This window comes from Zootoca vivipara, chromosome 3, assembly GCF_965207765.1.
Source record: "Zootoca vivipara chromosome 3, rZooViv2.hap1.1, whole genome shotgun sequence".
In the NCBI taxonomy this organism is placed as follows: Eukaryota; Metazoa; Chordata; class Lepidosauria; order Squamata; family Lacertidae; genus Zootoca; species Zootoca vivipara.
Window position 1 is genome coordinate 87,634,036 of NC_142586.1, and position 21,499 is coordinate 87,655,534.

General features: G+C 44.5%; 1 protein-coding gene across 3 annotated transcripts in view; it reads right to left on the reverse strand.

The window, feature by feature from the left end:
- CAPN13 (calpain 13) overlaps positions 1 to 21,499 on the reverse strand; it is an 87,305-nt gene that overhangs the window by 48,793 nt on the left and 17,013 nt on the right. For 2 of the 3 annotated variants that reach the window (XM_060272961.2, XM_088666618.1), the window contains 3 exons: positions 19,664 to 19,739; positions 12,911 to 13,029; positions 3,590 to 3,723 (listed from right to left, as the gene is read on the reverse strand). In XM_060272961.2, coding sequence (XP_060128944.2) covers positions 3,590 to 3,723; positions 12,911 to 13,029; positions 19,664 to 19,739 — 329 coding nt within the window. The remainder of the gene's footprint in view (positions 1 to 3,589; positions 3,724 to 12,910; positions 13,030 to 19,663; positions 19,740 to 21,499) is intronic. The other variant, XM_088666617.1, reaches the window with a different exon arrangement.

Genomic DNA, 21,499 nt, shown 5'->3' on the forward strand with positions numbered 1-21,499 from the left:
CAGCAAGGTTAGTGAGTGGGGCTGTTTGAAACCGGCTGGAAAAAAAATATTCCCCATCAGGAAATGAGTTGTAATCTAAAAATTGCAAATGGGAAAAGGACAATTTTGACATTTTCCATTTTTTTAATAGGAAAACAGGAATGACTGGTAACTGTTTTTGTGGCAAAGATTTCTGGTTTGAAGCCATATTTATCCTTAAATTGCCAATTTAATGCAGGTGTGTTAGAAAATCTGGTTGGCAAAGGGAATATGAGGCTGCCAAAGGGAGCAGGTTGCCTGCAGCTGGTAGAAAGGAAGAAGGGGGAGAATGGGAGAGGGATTCCCTCAAACCTCAAACAGCACCACATCTCGCAGCTGCAGAAACTCCTCAGTGATTCCTGCAAATGGCATGGCTTGAGAAACCAGCAATGGCATATAGTAGCAGAAATCAGCTACCAGATCACCATGGCTGTGTCAGTTTGCATTTCTTAGTACATAAAGTATTGATCTGATGTGTAGAGATCTTTCCTATTCTACTAAATTCAAGAGGGCTCTGGAAGCTTCTGTGTGTGAAAGAAACAAGCAGAAGGTTCATGATGTTTGAGTACAGCTGGCTTGAACTGGTTCTCTTATCTCTTTCTGCCAAGGTCATGCTGACTATCAAAATAAGTCCAGAAGGAGCCTGGGTTTCAGTTTCACTTTCTTTCTCTCTTCCTTCTGGTGTGGTGTTCTGTACATAGCGTGCTTAGTGTTAAGGTTTAGACTTAATATAAAGGTAAAGGTAAAGGGACCTCTGACCATTAGGTCCAGTCATGACCGACTCTGGGGTTGCGCGCTCATCTCGCATTATTGGCCGAGGGAGCCGGCGTATAGCTTCCAGGTCATGTGGCCAGCATGACAAAGCCGCTTCTGGCAAACCAAAGCAGCACATGGAAACGCCGTTTACCTTCCCGCTGTAGCGGTTCCTATTTATCTACTTGCATTTTTACATGCTTTCGAACTGCTAGGTTGGCTGGAGCTGGGCCCAAGCAACGGGAGCTCACCCCGTCACAGGGATTCGAACCGCCAACCTTCTGATCAGCAAACCCTAGGCTCAGTGGTTTAACCACAGCGCCACCTGGGTCCCAGACTTAATATAAGTTATTGTAAATTTAAGTTAAGTCTGCTGCAACTGGATTTCTTATGGACAGTGCCAATTCTGAATGTATTTGGATTTCTGACCATTACGCTCATTTGCCTTCAGTAGCAGTAAAGCTCTGCTGGATGAAAAATAATCACCTCTGTCTCTATTTTTTGGGGAATCCTGCAGCGTGTTTTTAGTTTTTACTCTGCTAACTATACATCTGAGTTCTGCTCAATATTGAGTAGAATCCCATGACAGACTGTATATCTGTGGCCACACCAGGACATATAGAAGAAGCAGACCATTTGGATCCCTTCCAGTCGGGATTCAGGCCTCATCATGGGAATGAAACTGCCTTGGTCACACTGGTCAATGATCTCCGACGGGCTAGGGACAAAGGTGAGAGCTGTTTCCTAGTTCTTCTTCGTTTGGCCTCCAGGCATGAGGTTCCCTATTCCTACGTTAGACCACATGTAAATCAGGATAGAAACTGACACATCAGTCCATTACTGGTCCATGTCAATTTCATATTTGTTCATTTATAAATCCCTTCCATTCACATTCCATATTAGTTTGAGATTATAGCATTTAAACATGCATGAAAATCCATATATAAATGGTATTGAAACAGTTTGAGATGAAATCCATTAGAAATTGTACTGTTTCTTTTTTGAGCCAAGAACTGCAAGACTGAGTGAAATTCAAAGGAAATTTATATTTTTAATCTGTGATTTTGTCTAGATTTGCGAATTTGGTTGGTTCTCTTATTAAAAATGCAAACTAAACAAAATTATCATTTCTTTGTGAATTAGGATACTAGGTGGCCTGATCCATACCTCGCAGACAAATGTACAAATCAGAACATAAGTATCCTTCAGATCTTACACTTAACTGAATTTTGCAATGCTTTAGCATCAAAACACATATTTTGAGCTAAAATATGTATAAGAGAAAATAAATTTACAGGTGCATATTTTGTGAGAAAGTACGTTAAAACATGCATTTAAATGAGAATTTTTAAAAAAGCAGATAAATGTAGAAACTGGGACGGAACGGATTTATGAATGGACACATAGGAAAGTGACACAGATAATCTGTGATAACTTTAAAAAACTGATCTCTTTATTTCTAACTGTTATAAAATAACAATTATGAAAAATGGGTACCTGGTCCTACAGTTATATAACACTATTTCATGAAGCATGAAGAAAGATAAAGAAAGCATCATAAAAATGGTCCTGAGATACACTATGTTTTGGGATTGTTTTGTGTTTTGTTCTGCAGTTTAATCTTGAATTCATCCCTAGGCAGGCTTTGTATCATGCTGAAATTTTGCACACAAACTCCCCATTGCATGCCACATTGTGAAGCAACCACCCTGGTGGCATATTTGCAATCTTCTAACTTCGAAAACAATTTGCCACTGTTGCAAGGAGATCTGATAGAGATGAGAAAGCATACAAGCAATGTTTGGAATTAAGCACGGCAGATATATGTACAACACAAGCACTAATCTCAGATTCCTTTTTGTTGTTGTTCAGGTCATTCAGCGTTCAGCAAATAGTAACAAGTCTGGCTACCAGAAGGCATCTTTCAAGCCTTGTTGCCTTATCTTGGGCTTTTGATTGCAAACGCAAAAAAAATAAATAACAAAAGAAAGGAAAGAAAAAAGACAAATCAGAAGCGACTGCAGATAACAGGAGTGCATGTCATTAAAACTCACAGTAAGCACACTATCTGAGTAACACAGAGACTCGGAAAATGAAATCCATGGCTAATTGTATTTTAAAATAATGTTCTCGACCTAGACTGACAAGAAAGGAATTTACAGTATACACAGGGGAAACCCCTGTTGCTGAAAATCTCATAAACAGCATCTCTCGCCATCTTAATGAAATAGCGATCTGGAATGAAAACGCTGCTCAGCAAAGTGGTACCTGAGTCAACTCCTTCTAAAGAATGTTCCGGTCTCTCAAAATCAGCACTTTAAGATCAGCTCATTACCTGACCTTTTGTTGCTGCTGCCACACTGCCTGCTTTGTTGTTTTGCAGGGATGGGCTAATTGGAGCTGTAGTCCAAAACCTCTGGAGAGCACCAGAGTTGGCAAAGAAAGGAGATGGAGAAGGAATACAGGCATAGATTTCAAGAAAGGGATTAGGTGGTAATATAACCTGAAGCAAGGTTTTCCATCCCCATTCCAGTAACTAAGGCTATAGTCCTACGCTCACATAACCTGAGATTAAGCCCCATTGAACTCAATATACATGTAAACCACTAGACTACACCAACAACATGTGGAGCTAACATTTGACTACAGCTATACTTTGTGATTGTTTGTTACTTATACGGACCACAGAATAGTTGTCTGTGGTCCTCCTCAAGCATGGGACATTGGCACAGGTTCCTTTTACCTAAAGCATCCATCGCTGGGAGGTCACAATCATTAAACAGAGCATGAAAGAGAGAAAGATTCTATGTGTATTTACTTGGCGTAGGCTTTTTCAAGCAGTGGCGGCCAGAATTCATTTCTGCTCCGGGGATGAACGGATAAGTATTCTCCATTGCGAAAAGGCAGTCGGTCATCTATCACCACATCCAGCCAGTCTCCAAAGTACCAGAACTTGGGAAACAAAAACAAAAAAAGGAGAAGGATAAGCTTCTTTTATTAAGAAGATGAATTCCTTCTAGGCCAGGTGTGGGGAACCTTTGGTCCTCCAGATGTTGCTGGACTACAACTGTCATCATCCCTGGCCATTCACTATGCTTGTTGAGGCTGATGGGATTTGTAGTTCAGCAACATCTGGAGGTTCCCCATACGTTTAATGTTTGATTTTGTTTGATTGATTTGTATTTTTGTTGGAAGCCTCCCAGAGTGGCTGGGGCAGCCTGTCAGATGGGCAGGGTATAAAATAAATTTATTTAATTTTATTATTTTAGAAATAGAAAGTGCCGTACAGTTAAGCTATCCTTATGGCATGTGTGGGGTGTTCCCAGCTAGCGCTTTCCCAGGCACAGGAAAGCTTTCTGACTGAGAACTCTACATGCCATTCCAATGAGTACATAGTAAACTGTGTTCTACTAAGTCAGACCATTAGTCCTTCCCACTCAATATTGTCTACCTCAGGGGTAGTCAACCTGGTATTCTCCTGATCCTGTGGACTAGCACCTCCGTCATCCCTGGTGTTATATATTGAGAGGTCTGTGTTTGCCTGAACTTGGGTCTGGATTATGGATTCTGAGCCCCTGTGTTCTGATTTGATACATGATATCCAATCATAGAACATTTCAGGATTTGGGCCTCTGCCATTGGCCCTTAAACTCTGAGTCATGATTCGCAGCTTGGAGGTTTAGACAGCCAATTGCATTGGGAGTGGCCCAGGCCTTCAGAAATGTATATAAGCAGTTGTTTTGCCCCTGTTGTCCAGTTCTCTTAGTTCAGTAAAGGTTCTTGCTGTTATCACTGTATCTTGCCTTGTGGGAACCCACCTACACTTCACCTACCATTGGCTATGGTGGCTTGGGAGTTGTAATCCACATCTGGAGGCCACGTTGTTGGCTACTCCTGGTCTATGGATGGGAAACATTTGGTGCTCGAGATGTTATTGAACTCTAGCACCCATCAAACACAGTCAGCGTGGCCAACATCTGAAGGGTCACAGGCTCTCCATCCCTTGGCAATGACTCTTCACAGTCTCAGAAAGGGCTCTTTCTCAGCCCTACCTGAAGATTTCAGGACTTGAACACGGGGCATTTCCTATGCAAAGCATCCGTTCTGCCACTGAATTGCAACCTTCCTCCATGGGGGCCTTTACGCCCCATGTGCCATTTGCCTCTAATAGTGTGTTATAGCTGCCTCTTTGGATCCAGTTCAGCCTCCACACGAACCACAACCAGCTCAGAAAGTCTGTTTCTCAGCCTCCTATGGGCAGAGAAGCAGTTGACAAATTGTGATGTTATTTTCAATACTGGAATGCTTGTTTGAGCTTGTGAAGCTTTGAAAGTGCCCTACCATTTTCATTCTTTAAACTGGGTTTTTTTCCACCTGTCAATAAGCTCTTCTAATTGCAATTAAAATTACTATTTTTGTGAAGCGTTTCATTGATTTGTAAGAAGCAATGAAAATTAAAAGGAAAAATGAGCTTAAGGGGACTGTCCCTCTGCCAACTAGGTGGCAGGAGGCAAGGTATTTGAAATTGCCAGATTTCTTTACTGAAATAGATTCAAAATTATGACACCCATTTGGAAGAATAAATCACTAATAGAAAAACAAAAACAAAATGGAAGTATCCCCTTTTTTACTGGTTCTGCAAAACCATGCTTCCTTAGAGACAGAAAGGAGTAAGGTTGCCCCATCTGCTCTGCTGCAAGACCTCTTTCATCAGGTTCCACCTTCCCTCAACTGTCTCCTAGCAGGAGTAATTCCTACAGGCTGTGGGAGAGAGGGGAAGCAGCCTCTCTTAGTCAAAGCCACCTCATATGCCAGGCTTTGGGAAATCGGCTTCCTCCCCCGTGTCAGTAAATAAGCAGATCAAATGAAAGTCTTACCAGTTAGTTTCTTTAATAAACAAAGCGAGAGACAAAAGAAAGCAGCTCTCTAGAATGGCGGTGCTCCCAATTAAGGCTTACACACCCCTCCATCCCTATTAATCCACATCACTCCTACATCTTGTAATCTGAGTTTGTACCCTCAGTGCTTTCTGTTCTAACACTTTCTGAGCTCTTTGGGGGTGGGGAGGGAGGGGAATGCTGTCTAGAGACTGTGAATCTGTTAACCCTCTCTCTTCCAGTGTTTCTTCTGCTGGCTGTTCCCCATCCAGTATTTCCTAGCTTCTGCCTTCTGAACTATGCCCCTCTGCAAACCACTGTTCTAAATCTATACTGTCCTCCAGCTCCTGGGAAGATTCAGGGTCAGGGGGAGGGAGCAGCTCCTACCATTCATCTTCAGTGCACTCCTCCTCAGCACAGTCCCTGACATCATAGGAATGTTGTGCATCTGAACCCAAAGGTATACTTTACTTAGCCGTAATGTTCCAATAATACACAAGTTCTCAGAGAAGGCTGGAGACAAACTATTTTCACACAATAAGGTCAATTGTCACCCAGTTCTCTGTTGATCTTCCATTGTAATTAACTACTGATTACATATAATTTGCTTTCCAATTACCTTTGCTTTTTTGAAATTATTGGAGGACAGGGCGTTAAACAATCTTCCTGTTCAGTTTTTTTTAATAAAAAAAAGAGAAGAAAAGCCCATCAAATATTGATATCTACTATAAAATAAGATTGCCGTAGTAAGCTATCCTCTAGTCTGCTGGCCACTTAAGCAGCTGGATGGTACAGCTGAAGTGTTTCAAGAAAGAAAGCAAAGATAGAGTTCGCTGGGGACAAACCGAAAGATCCATTTTTGCAATCATTAGCAGGTTAATGTAGTGTGTCATGCCTTTGCTAACAGCATGGGACAAAATCTCCATAGTTGCAGTATCAAGATATAAATTGATGTGTCTGGGATAAATTTGTCACAGTTGTGGCTATAACTTCCAAGGCTGGGCCCTAGGAAAGGAATAAGGATGAACAGAACATGGCCATGTTTCAACATGAAAGGGAAATGAGGAATACTGGGACAATCCTGTCAGATGGTTCATTCCTTCTTTGCTTAATAGCATGTTCCTAAGCAGAGATCGGGACGCAGGTGGCACTGTGGGTTAAACCACAGAGCCTAGGGCTTGCTGATCAGGTCGGCGGTTCGAATCCTTGCGATGGGGTGAGCTCCCGTTGCTCGATCCCAGCTCCTGCCAACCTAGCAGTTCAAAAGCATGCCAAAGTGCAAGTAGATAAATAGGTACCGCTCCAAGTGGGAAGGTAAACGGTGTTTCTGTGCGCTGCTCTGGTTCGGCAGAAGCGGCTTTGTCATGCTGGCCACATGACACGTAAGCTGTACGCTGGCTCGCTCGGCCATAACGCGAGATGAGCGCCGCAACCCCAGAGTCGGTCACGACTGGACTTAATGGTCAGGGGTCCCTTTACCTTTACCTAGGCAGAGATCATCTGAATAAAATGCAGTTTTGTGAATATTTGCCACAAAATCCAAGCCATCCTAAAATCATGGCTCTAGTACCGGGCTGTTTCCGAAGTACAAACAAAAACGGGATTGTAAGCTTCCCAGGGTAGATCATTGGAGTTGCTTTGGTTTTGAATCCACATCTGTGATTGATTAATGTTGATGCTGAGTAATAATTTCCACTCCTTATACTCAGTGTTTTGTAGCATTATCTTCTTTTCCCTTTTCCTCTGCTCCTTGTTAAAATGTAATTTTGGAGAAAGTGGCCATAGCTCATGAAAGCAAACAGTCCCAGGCTCAGTGTCCAGTTTCTCTAGGTAGATCTGGACAGGTAAAGGTAAAGGTCCCCTGGATGGTTAGGTCCAGTCAAAAAGAACTATAGGGTTGCAACACTCATCTCGATTTCAGGTCGAGGGAGCCATTGTTTGTCTGCAGACAGCTTTCCAGGTGATGTGGCCAGCATGACTAAACCACCTCTGGCACAATGGAACACCACGATGGAAGCCAGAGCACATAAAAATGCCATTTACCTTCCTGCCTATTTATCTGCTTGCACTGGTGTGCTTTCAAAGTGCTAGGTTGGCAGGAACTGGGACAGAGCAACAGGAGCTCACTCCATCATGGGAATTTGAACCACTGACCTTCCATTCGGCAAGCCCAAGAAGCTCAGTGGTTTAGGCCACAGAACCACCTGCGTCTCAGAGATCTGGATAAGACGCAACTGAAACCATAGCTTCTAGACAATGTGAAAAACATCAAGCTAGATGATTCAAAGATTAGACTCAGCAGAAGGAAACTACCTATGGAATTATAATATATTGTTGTGAGTTTTGGGGTGTGGCAGGTTAGACCGTATGATACCTGAGTCCCTTTGAATCCCTGGGGTCCTGGAGCCAGCAAGGGTTACAATCTAATGGAGATTCCATTGTTGAACTAGCCAGGCAAGTTGGGCAATAGTTGGTCTTTAGTATAACAAAGGAAGTTGCTCCATGCCAGAGGTTAGATGGGCAGGCTCCCTCCCTCACTGGGTGGGTAGTGAGAAATACAATAGCCAGAGTGTGTGAGAGAGAGCTAGGCTAGAGGCTGCAGGCAGGAACTGAGAGAGAGCTATGCATGATTTCCGTTTGAATTCAAGGCTGTGACTATGGGAGAAGCAAGAACTTTTGGGGGCATTTATGCTGTGAGTCCCTCCACCTTAGATTGAGGTTGTAAAATGTAAAGGTAAAGGGACCGCTGACCATTAGGTCCAGTCGTGACCGACTCTGGGGTTGCGGCGCTCATCTCACATTATTGGCCGAGGGAGCTGGTGTACAGCTTCCAGGTCATGTGGCCAACATGACAAAGCTGCTTCTGGCGAACCAGAGCAGCGCACAGAAACGCCGTTTACCTTCCTGCCGGATACCTATTTATCTACTTGCACTTTGACATGCTTTCGAACTGCTAGGTTGGCAGGAACAGAGACCAAGCAACGGGAGCTCACCCTGTCGCGGGAATTCGAACCACCGACCTTCTGATCGGCAAGCCCTAGGCTCTGTGGTTTAACCCCACAGTGCCACCTGCTGAGGTTTTATATATATGTAAATAAACCACATATAAAGGCACCACAGTCTCGGTTGTGTTCCTCATTCAAATGAAGCCAGATTTTGGGCACATGCCTGGAACTCCTGGAATCTCACACCATTGGTGATTGGGGTGGCTTGCAAGAATATAGTTATGGCTGGTGCCACTGGCCAAGGGCCCCTGATCTAAGGGGTGCCCACTGCCCAAGCCTGACATACTGCCGTCACCAACCTAGAGTATCTGATTTAAATGTATAGTGGGAAACCCTAGTGAATAGTAAGAATTCTATTCTTGCCTGTATGCTCTTTTGATTTAATACGTTCAAGAATCATCTACCAAAAATGGGTGGTTGAAGTTTGAAACAAAAGGCAGCATTTGATGTCTCTCCAACCTTCTATACCTCCAAAATTATTTTTTAGTTTAAAAAAGTGATCAAGGTAGCCGAGTTTAAATTTTGTATAACAAGAGCGAGAAAGGTTTTGGATGCAACTTGCATTTATCTGAACCATCAAAGTGAAAGCATGGCTTCAAGCCAGGAAAAACAATCCAATTTGTTTTACCTTTAATCATTGTTGCTGATTGGCAGAGAACAAATGCATGGAGACACTTGGAGTACCATCTTTCCAAGCTCTTTGATGTTGGAGGGCTTTTTTATTTCTTTCCTCAGTCAAAAGCTCATGGCAAACAGCTAGTAGCACAAGGCTGCTGGCCTATTGACTATGAAGGTTTAAGGCTGAAACTGCAATGCACCTTTGTTCAAACATCGCAGAAAGCAGTGAGGCTAAAGTGCAAACAAGAAGGCGTCTTTCAAGAGATTGAAGCCATTTTATCTGGGTACTGGAAGATTTCCAAGGATCAAGAGTAAAGTTCACAATAAAACAGAAATCCCCCTTTTATTTGGTGATTAATTCAAGCTCTCCTGTTTAGCACAGAGGAAAGGAAAACCGTGCTGTGCAGCTGTTAGGATCCCTTGAGCTACACAATTTTGTTTAATTTGTTAGTTGCAAAACTTGTCACTACCATTCTTTGTTGTTTTTTCAAAAGCACGCCATGTGACCTAGAAAAAAGGGTGAACCAATAACATTGCTACAATTCCTCAAAACCCCAGAGGAAAAGGGGTTGAGAATTTGATAGGCTAGGCTTCTTTCAGCTCCTGCTGGGCATAATTAACTACAAGCAAGAACAATGAAACCAAGCTAAGCAATAGCTTTGCCCCTTAGGCAGGGGTGGGGGAATTCTTTGGTCTGGTGGGCCAGATCTCCGCCCCCCCCCCATCCCCAGGTGAGAAGGGCTGGCACAGCAGGGGCGTTTCGTTGACTTTGCTGCCATTGAGTTCCCTGCACCTTCCTCTTTCCCGCTCAGTAACTGGCATCTACACAAAGGGTTGGGAAGCCAGGTGAGCAATGTGACCCCGTCGGCACCTCACCGCCACCCGCCAAACATACGCATGAAAATACATCAGGTGCTTAATGACTAATCTCTGTGGATGGGGATGTTAAATCAGTGCTTTCCAATTTCTCAAAGTCCTTTGAAGTAATATAGAAATGGCAGGCACTATGACTGAAATAGAAAATAGGCTTTTTTATCTCTTTGTTGGAGGAAATGGTGCATTCTTTACCAAGTTGCATAAAAACTAATTATCAAGCTGTGCTGCGCTAGCAGCAACTTTGAAGAGATAATTTAAGAACATTACGGACAAAGATATTTGATTCAGGGGTATGAGTGTTTGGGTTGGTCTTTGTTTGGTTTAGCTTGATCTTCTTGTCAGAAGAAAAAGTAGATGCAGGTATACCGAGTTCCTGATAAGAGGGTAGTGGGAAATATTTTCAAATACCATAATAAATTCTACTTCTTAATAAGAAGACTGGAATGCTCTTAAATAATGCGTACAAGCTTTTCATGAAGTAATTCCAGAGTCTATTTTAAACCTTTATTGGAGAGAGTAATTCAAAGTCGTGTTGTGCTGAAACCTCCGGTTTCTCAAAAGTTTTTATTTCCTCCCAAGAGAGGCTACTATATGTTGGAAGCCGCCCAGAGTGGCTGGGGCAACCCAGTCAGATGGGCAGGGTACAAATAAAAAAAAAGTTGTTGTGGTTCTGCCTCATTCACAGGGTGTTTTAGAATTTAACAATTATTTTGGTGAGTTCAATTGTGAGGTATTCAAAGATGGTGCATGTGTGTGCCTTTTAATTTACATTAAACCAGCATAGCTGCCAAGTTTTCCCTTTTCTCACGAGGAAGCCTATTCAGCATAATGGAATTTCCCTTAAAAAAAGGGATAACTTGGCAGCTATGTAAGCCAGGTGCGAGGAACTTTGGCCCTCCAAAGGCTACACCATCCCTGGCTATTGGTCATGCTGACTATGGCTGATGGGAGCTGTAGTTCAGCAACATCTGGAGGGCTAAAGGTTCCCACACCTGTATCAAACATTTCTCAACTGCTCTGCAGCCTCCCTTGCTGCTCAGTCTTCCTGATCTGAAAAGACCACCATTACATCATTATGTCTTGCTTTACCTAGCACAGGGAGCCAGATACCAGCTGCCCGAGAGTGCTGCACTCACTGATTTTGTTTTTGAAGGAACTCCTTTTGCACCTAAAAAAAAACACCCCTCGACACTGATTGTAATAAAAGTGACAAGATTTCACATTAAAGAAATGCAGGAATAACAAATAGCTGTCAGGCACAAGGCAGGCAGACTACCTGTTTTCCGGTGTACTGGAAAGCCCACCAGAAGATTACATGCAGTTCATCTGGGAAGGCTGTTGAACGCTGACCACTGGAGACGTCTTGTTGAATGAAAGAAAAGGGCATTCACTAAAATGCTCGGCCATCTTGAAAGTGGGGAAGGCTCAGTTAAAATTCTGCAGCAAGCCTATCAGATCTTCATTGTTGTTGCTCTTTCTCTGATAATTTTCTACTGCAACTTTTTCATAGCTGCCAAGTCTGGATCGTAAAGATCCGGGATCGGCAGCGCGCGCATGACCGGAAGTTGCGTGACGCAACTTCCGGTGGCGCTTCGCCCTTCTATGGGCACCAGAAAATGGTGGCGCCAGCGCCGGAAGTCGCTTCCGCGCATGACCGGAAACACGTAAAAGCGACTTCCGACGCCGGCGCCGCCATTTTCTGATGCCCATAGAAGGGCAAACCGCAACCGGAAGTCGCGTCACGCAACTTCCGGTCATGCGCGGAAGCGACTTCCGGCGCCGGCGCCTCCATTTTCTGGTGCCCATAGAAGGGCAAAGCGGCACCAGAAAAATGGCCGCCGGGAAGAAGCAAATTAAAGGGACAATGCCGGGATTTTCCGCCAAATGGGAGGCCGCCGGGAAACGGTAAGAAAAAAGGGGTTTTCCCGACGGATACGGGATACTTGGCAGCTATGAACTTTTTCCTCATTAATTGATATAGAGTGGGAGTGGTTAAAAAAAACATTTTCCCAGCATGGCACTATTGCAAAGCCATATACAGTGGTACCTCGACTTACGAACGACTCGACAACCGAATTTTTCGACTTACGAATGGGGGTAATGTGTCGAGACACATACGAATGTCTCGACATCCAGGAAAAAACCTCGGCGGTTTTAGATTTTTTGACTTATGAATTTTTAGATAGGGTTGCTTCGACTTACAAATTTTTCCATTTCCAATGCATTCCTATGGGAAATCGCGTTTCCAATGGCATTTTTCGACTTACGAATTTTTTTACTTACAAAGGTGCCTTCGGAACGGATTAAATTCGTAAGTCGAGGCACCACTGTGTTAAGGCAAAATGTATAAAATAGTAATGGTAGGTTATCCAGATGAATCAAACGTCAACAGCTCTGCCCTATCCAGAGTGACACTATTACTTACAGTAGCTAGAAAGATTTATGGTAAATGCATCTAGTCCGTAGCTGTGTTGACTGTAAAAAGGGCCAAATGACTTAAAATTGTTAGCATTTTCATTTCCTGGGAGGGATCTTTTAATTAATTACCGTATTTTATGTATATTTAACTTTTATATAATTTAATTAAGACATTCTGTATTCTCTATATGTTATGTTTTTGCTCTTAAACCTACATTTTGATTACTGATTGTGGCAAGCATGAAATAAAACACTACTTTTAACCATGAGCAGCTCTAGGTTCTGGAGTTTTATCTGAAAACATAATACAAAATGACACAACGCCAACATACTATTTTTACATACCCGAAAATGAAAAATCCCTGCATAATTGTGTTGGAATCCTTGGTCTCTTGGAATTACGTTTTCCAGGAACCGTGGTTGTAAGGTCAAAGAACCAAGAGCTGCTAGAACCCAACAATCACCTTGGAAAAGATAAGACAGAGGTTGTAATTAATTCCACAATCAATCTACTACACCCTCTTCTAGCAGGCATTGATTTTTTCCAAAGTTCATAATTACTTGGTTCAGAACATAAATTGTACAACTTGCAATGGTTGTCTATATTTGTTAACTGAGAGACATTTCCCTCAAATGTTATTCACAGGAGTTCTATTCAGGTCTAATTAGGCCCAGAAGATATCCTAATTTAGTCCATGAGGCTGTTTTCCCCAAGCCATGTTCTCCTGCCCTATGCCTGTTGTCATACATGAAGTCCATCATGGGGCAAGTAAGGACACGGTTCCTGGCCAAAAAGAAGGGTTTGAACAATCGATTGGCAGTGCCTAAAAACTCCTGTGTCCAGGGGCATAGCTAACTGCTCCAGCACCCTGAGTGGTGGGGGTGGGGCGATCCACACACGGGGGTGCCTGTGGAGTCCGTCTGGCGGACGCAAGCCCCACACTGCCGTTTCGGGCAGCGTGGGGCCCTGGGCCACCACGTCACTCCCAGGAGAGACGCGTGGCTCGGGTGCTCTGCAGTGCTGCCCCCATGGTGTGCCATTTGGTCACCCCCTCAAGGATGACACCCGGGGTGGGCCGCACCCCCTGCACCCCCTTCCTACGTCCCTGCTTGTGTCTTTCCCTGCGTGGCTTGATTTCAAACCACCCAGGTTTGCATCCTGCATCCTGCCTGTTTAAATAGGATTTAAAACTGATTAAACATATAGTGAAGGGGAAAGAAGCACGTCCCCATCTCTTCCTATGCACAAAAGGGCCAGACATCATTCGACCATACATGTAAAGTAAGGGAACTAGCGCAGACAGACAGGCTGCAGATCACCACCTGATGATTCACAGGTTTATTTTTCATTCCCTTCTGGACAATCTTTTTTAATCACTAGCTCCCTCGCTGACATTTCCGCCTGAGCATCCCAGCAATGTGTCAAACTGAACTCTCCGTCTTCTTATCCAGACCTTCCCTCTCTGCCACACTTTTCTGTCACTGTTGAAAAATCCTATTATCTCCCCTACCTTCACTTTCACTTAAAAGACGCCTGCTTCTTGGGAGAAAAGCAATGACAAACCTAGACAGCATCTTAAAAAGCAGAGACATCACCTTGCCGACAAAGGTCTGTATAGTTAAAGCTATGGTTTTCCCAGTAGTGATGTATGGAAGTGAGAGCTGGACCATGAAGAAGGCTGATCGCCAAAGAATTGATGCTTTTGAATTATGGTGCTGGAGGAGACTCTTGAGAGTCCCATGGACTGCAAAGAAGACCAAACCTATCCATTCTGAAGGAAATCAGCCCTGAGTGCTCACTGGAAGGACAGATCCTGAAGCTGAGGCTCCAATACTTTGGCCACCTCATGAGAAGAGAAGACTCCCTGGAAAAGACCCTGATGTTGGGAAAGATTGAGGGCACTAGGAGAAGGGGACGACAGAGGACGAGATGGTTGGACAGTGTTCTTGAAGCTACGAACATGAGTCTGACCAAACTGCGGGAGGCAGTGGAAGACTGCTATGGTCCATAGGGTCACGAGGAGTCGGACACGACTAAACGACTAAACAACAACAACCTTCACCGAGCACAACCGTAGGGCCATCTTTGGCTACTCTTTTTCATTTTCTCCCCACATCCAGGCTGATGTTAAATCCTTCCACTCACTCTTTCATTTGCTGCCTGTACAAAATTTGCCTTTTCTTTTCGGAATCGGCTGCTGAAAACCTTTTGCATATCCAGGTCATCTCTCATGTAGACTTTCTCCATTTTCTGCTCACTAGTTTCTCTCCTCCATCTGTTGCAATAATTTTCTCTTCCATCACGGTGACCAAATGACCCCTTACTTTCGGTCTCTGCACTGATTCAGTCAGCATCACTTTGCAGGGCACTGGCTCACCTGCTTTCTCTTAAGGCAACTGCATTAACTTTATCTGTTCCCTCATCCCAACTTACTTCTCTCCTCTCAACCTCTGCTCTTCACAAGCCTGTTATAATTAGAGCTGAGCTGAAATTTCTCAGCAGGCTTCTTATTTCTCCAAGACCATTTCAGATATCTTGCTTTTTCTCATCCCTGTCCCTGGAAAAAGGTCACTTTACAGTATTTTCTCTGAATAGTCTCTACCATTGTTTTGGTGGTGGTGTTGGCTGCCATTTTTCTCCCACAATGCCCCAGAGCTATACAAGGTCTGCGTCATACGCAGGATGCAAAACAAGCAAAACAACCTCACAGACAGCAAACAAACGAAAACAGGTGAGGGGGGGGGAGTTATGCTTTGGCCGCTTCTCATAGTGAGCACCACCCCGGAAGGAACTGCTGAAGAATTTCTCATTCCCATGAAAAAAATAAGAGAAATGGTTCTCCTCACAGATACGGTAGACGCAGGCTATCTCAAGATACAGATACCCCCTTCACAGAATCGGAAGTGGAAGCTGAGTGGTCACCAAGTCCTAGGGGCAGTAGCAGTCTCAGTTGGCCACCAGACCCCAGAGTACCAACCTGAGGAACAAGGATACCTCATGAGTAAAGAGTGTCAAGAGTATGGGCAGGAGTCAGGCTCTGGGGCCTGTAGCGCTTTGCAGGACTGGGGCCTGCCTCAGCTTGTGCTGGAGAAGCAAGGAGTGGCCACTCAGGTGAGGCCACTCGATAACTCACTGCACCTGGTGGCAAGAGCTGGGAGGGATAAAAGCTCAGCATTTTCCTTCAGCTCTTGGCCACAGCAACGCTATCCCTGCCTGGTTGCATCTGGCCTCTTGCTCCTTGCACCCTCGCCTTGCTGACGCCTTGATCCTCGACCCTTGGACCTTCGCCTTGCTGACGCCTTGCTTCTCGACCCTTGGACCTTCGCCTTGCCGACGCCTTGCTCCTTGACCCTGCGACTGCCTGCTGCTGGACCCTCAGCCCTGTACCTGTTCCTGCTTCTACACCAGTGTTTCTCAACCAGTGTGCCTCCAGATGTTTTGGGACTACAACTCCCATCATTCCTGACCACTGGTCTTGCTAGCTAGGGATGATGGGAGTTGTAGTCCCAAAACATCTGGAGGCACACTGGTTGAGAAACACTGTTCTACACCACCATCTTGCCTCTGGTCCTGACGTCCTCAGCCAGGGCTTCAACCGCCCGCCGACCGGACCGTGACAGTGAAATACTCTTGAGCTAGCAACTTTTCATGAACAGACTAAGTCCTCAGGCAACACAGATGGCCTGTAGTTATGCCCTGGCCTTCAGTGACAGGCACAGAATACAGGGATAACATTTCTGAATCGGCTTCCTGACTTGTGCACCTAGCTAATCACTGGACTTCCCTGTGTTTTGACTTTGTACCGCCTTTGATCTTGCTTATCCTGCCGCCCCTGGATTTAAGCATTGAAATGCCATCAGACTGTGATCCCCATGCTGTCTATTTCTCAGCTGCACATCACCCTCTGGAAGACCGTGTCCTCCTTGAGCTTCTCATCACTCTCACGTCCCACAGCTCAGAATAGGTGACCCAGAGGAAATCCATCCTGGATTATTGATGTCTCTCCCCCCCCCCCCGCAATTCTTCCAGCTGAGCTCAACCTAAAACATAGTTAATCACAGGGCCCCCAGCACAAGCTGCCAACCAAGTTTACTCCTTGATTAATGCAGAGAAGAGGGAGGAAATCCAAAAGCAATAGCCAGTTTGCTTAATTGGGGTGAGGGTGGGGAATCCTATTTGGTCCTCAGGTGACCAGCTGAAGAGAGAGTAGGTAGCTACCCCCCCCCAAATACAAAGATGCCCGAATGGGGGACAGCATGGGCTTATGTAGCCCTTTTGGCCTCATCCCCTGACCAGCAGCGGTGCAATGTGCAGATACTCCTCCCATAGACACGACCCATGTTATGTATGCACTGGTCTGTGCTCTCCTGAGCTTGAGTCTGGACTAAGATCCTGAGCCCTGTGTTTTGATTTGATACATGATATCCAATCACATAACATTGTCAGGGTTTGGGCTACTGGCATTGGCTCTTAAGCTCCTCACAGCTTGGGGGCTTAGGAAGTCAATCACATTGAGAGTGGGAGTGGCCTAGGCTTTCAGAAATACTTATAAGAAGTTGCTTTGCCCCTGTTTGACGGCTTTGTTCTGTTAGCCATTGGCTCAATAAAGTCTCTTGCTGTTGTCATTGCGTCTCGCCTCATAGAGGCCCAGGTACACTTCACCCCATCTTCATTTGAAAGGGTCCAGGGGCGTAGCCAGGATCAAAACTAGGGGGGGGGCAAGCCATGGTCGTTCAGGGGCGGGGCCAAGGCACAGAAGGGGAGGGGCCACAAAGTGGGCAGGGCTAAAGGGCCAACGGGCCTGATGACATCATGGCGGTGGCAGCAGTGGCCACCTTGTGCTTCTGGGGCTGGTAGCGTTGGCGGCTCCCCTGCTTGGCTGGAGAGGACGGGAGGGTCGGGCAGGCGAGAGGGGGTGGCAGGGCGGGCGAGGGCGAGGTAAGACATGGCCGCAGCCACGACGGCTCCGAGGCGTTGCTGCATATCAGCATAATATTTCAACCATGGTTCAAGCCCCACCTTAGGGAAAAAATCCTGCATTGCAGGGGGTTGGACTAGATGACCCTTGTGGTCCCTTCCGACTACAATTCTATGATTCTATTGATATATTACCATAGCATATGCATCATTCTGCTTTCTTGAATTGTCCTACTCCTAGGCATAGCATCTAACTCCTAGAGGCCTAGGTGCCCCCCCCCAATTACTGGTAAATACCGTATTTGAAAGAGTCATCCCCCCATGTTGATGGGCTTTCCATGTGGGGCTTATCTGCCTCCCCATATTTTATTAAGGATGGAAGATGGAGGGAAGGAAGGAAGAAATAGAGAGAGAGATAACTCATATTTGTGGGTGTCTCTGGATGACGGTGTGATGCTGGAACTCTGCAGCAAGAGGACAGGAGGGTCGGGCAGGCAAGAGGGGGTGGAAGGGCGGGCGAGGGCGGGGCAAGGCATGGCCGCAGCCACGACGGCTCCGAGGCGTTGCTGCATATCAGCATAATATTTCAACCATGGTTCAAGCCCCACCTTAGGAAAAAAATCCTGCATTGCAGCGGGTTGGACTAGATGACCCTTGTGGTCCCTTCCGACTACAATTCTACGATTCTATTGATATATTACCATACCATATGCATCGTTCTGCTTTCTTGAATTGTCCTACTCCTAGGCATAGCAGCCAACTCCTAGAGGCCTAGGTGCCTCTCCCCCCCCCCCAATTACTGGTAAATACCGTATTTGAAAGAGTCATCCCCCCATGTTGATGGGCTTTCTATGTGGGGCTTATCTGCCTCCCCCCGTATTTTATTAAGGATGGAAGAGGGAGGGAAGGAAGGAAGAAATAGAGAGAGGGATAACTCATATTTGTGGGTGCCTCTGGGTGACGCTGTGATGCTGGAACTCTGCATGTACAGGAGCCTTGTAAGCAGCTTTCTCTCTGCTCGATTTACAGCAGGCATGTCCAACAGGTAGATTGTGATCTACCAGTAGATCACTGGATGTCTGTGGTAGATCACTGGTAGGTCACTGGCACCCCTAAAAAAAGCTCACCCAAAATTTTCCTCCTCCCTCAAAAAAGTTGAACTATGACCTGAAGCCCTAAACAAAAATGGGCCTCCCTCCTAAAAGAAGCTCAACAAGTTTGACCTAAACCCCCCAAAACAGGGCTTCCCTTCCTTTTAAAAAAAACTCAACAGCTTTGACCTGAACCCCCCAAAAGGGGGTAGATCACCCCCAGTTTTAAACTCTGAGTAGATCAGAGTCTCTTGGGAGGTGGCCACCCCTGATTTACAGTATACAGATGCAGGAGGAGGGGCAGACTGGAACACCAATGTTTTTTATAAACATCACTGTGTCTGTCAAAGCTACAGCCCCCCCTTTCTTATTCACTTTTTTTAGCCTTGCAGAGCCACCTTATTCAAATTGAATCCTCTGAGTCTGCACCCTCATTAAATCGCCAATAGAACTCTTAATGCTCCTGAATGCTCATTAACAACTTCCACTTAAGAACAATAGGGTGAAATGGTCAGCTATCGAATCTTGCCTGGGGATATATGCTCCATTGTCTTAACTGCTTAACTACTGGTAGCCACTTTGCTTTATTTATTTGATGTGTTTTTGTTACTGCTGTGTCCCCCCCCCCCACCCAGCAAGCGGAGACTTAGCTGCTCTTGCTAAAGCAAAGCCCTTTCCACTTCAGTTTTTGGAGGGGAAAAGTGTTGGTTATGGTCTGTAAAATACATTAATTTTTTTGCTTCTAGGGGGGGGCAGCTGCCCCCTCCTGCCCCCCTGCCTACGCCCATGAAAGGGTCTTGAAAACCCACCTCAACCAGTGTCTGGGCAGACACACTTCTGATTAGCATGCAAAGACTGAAGGGCAATTCTGAACCCTCAAGCTTGTTCGTTGTACATTCCATGTCATCGGAACAGGGCTATAGTAAGAAGTACTTGATCAAGAACGATTAAAAATAATGCAGAAAACAATTAATGCTTTCTATAGCATTCCAATAAAATAAATAGATGTTGTTAGGATATAGTAACAGGTGCACTCTTGGTTTGCAGGCCTGCAAACTCCCAAGTACCAACATAGAATTTGGATCTTACCTATAGGCCCTTGAAGAATATCAAATCTGCTCACAGAATCCACAATCAAAAGCGGGTTCTGGTATGAGAGGATCTCCTTTAAAAGAGAATAGCACACATTTCTGTTACTTAATAGAATGCTGATTAATAGCTGCTAATTACGTTCATTTCTTTATACTATTTGATGAACTTTACTTGACACCTCCTTCCTTGTACTCATCTGTATGTCCGCTCCCCTATAACTCCAGTTGAATGCAACTGAACTGGCTCCCATGTAAATGGAATTAGAATTGCAGCCTTAGTTTCTAGTAGGTGCATTTAGATCTGCAGCCTTCAGCAGGAATGGACTGAACTTTGCTCAAATGCATGGCCTGAACTTTGCTCAAATGAAAAATCCTAAACATTTTCACCCTGTCTGCAAATATCTGTTCCCGGGTGGCTAAATTAGGATCGAAGCCAATATACATGTGGACAAATGCTTCCACTTTTCACCATAATGTGCTAAAGGGGAGCATGTGCGCTTCCCTTCTAAAAAATACAGTGGTACCTCTACTTACAAATAACTCTACTTATGAATTTTTCTACTTACAAATGGAGCTCTGTCCGCCATCTTGGATGCGGTTTAGATAGGATTTTTTCTACTTACGAATTTTTAGATAGGGTTGCTTTGACTTATTAATTTTTTCTCCCAATGCATTCCTATGGGATTGGACTTAAAAATTTTTCGACTTACAAATGTGTGTTTGGAACACATTAAATTCGTAAGTAGAGGTACCACTGTATACCATTGCAGATTGAGGAAAAGCTCACCCATTGCTCCTATGGAAAGTGAGCAGAGAGATGAATGAATCTGTCTATTTCAGTTTCTCTTGGTTTCTCATTTTTCCAGACTTAAATTCAGTTCTCCACATTTCTGCAGAATTTGGCATTTTTTAAAAAATAACGGCATCAAATTTTCTTGAATATTATATTAAAGAAAATTTGATAGCGTTTTGCTGCAGATTTTTCCGATACACACTTTGGACGCAGTTTTGATGAATATACATGTTTTTACTAATGACTTCCCCTAATGATGCTTTTTTGTATGATATACATTATGCTTTTTTCCATCCAGAACTCGCTGGAACTCAGTTCCTTCACCTCTCAGGTGGGCTCCATTGCCATTTTAAGAGAATGAGGGAGGTGTTCATGGTGAGTTCCAGCACCTCCTTTTATAGAAAGATAGTGCTGGTTATACGCATTTTATGCACACTTTCTTGCAGATTTTTGTACACTCAAGTTGAATAATTGTGTAATAAAACGCAGAAAAGTGTGGATTTCAAAGGATAATTTTGCATTGGCCTGAGAAGTGCAAGTCAGGGAGTTTCATCACTAAAATGCAAATTCTCATCCTCCCCCACCCCTAAGTTCACATTCTGCTTTTGCATATTAGAATTCACATGAGAGAGTGAAAATGCAAGTCCACCTGTGGTTTTGTGCCTCTATTTTTTTTGCCATGAACAGTAACATGGGGAGGGATCCCAAGCTTAGAAAACAAAGGAATTTACTACTGTTGCTAGATATAGCAAATTGCAGTCAGAAAGAGGGTTGCACATTATAACAAGAAGGCAAGACCAATGAGCGGCAAGTAAATTTTTATTAAAAGCCAACTTCCAAACTCTGGAGAGCAGCAGTTCCTTTGTGGCCAGTAAACTCAAGAGAGGAATATGTTGTTTTTGTTTTTACAAAGTTCTCTTCCTCTGGTGTAACCTGTAGGAGATTGAATTTAATCAGAATCTTGTTCTTTTTCCCTTTTAATTAAGATGTGTCATTTTCTCTGAGGAAGGTTCAAAACACATCAGGAAATTTGGGAACCAA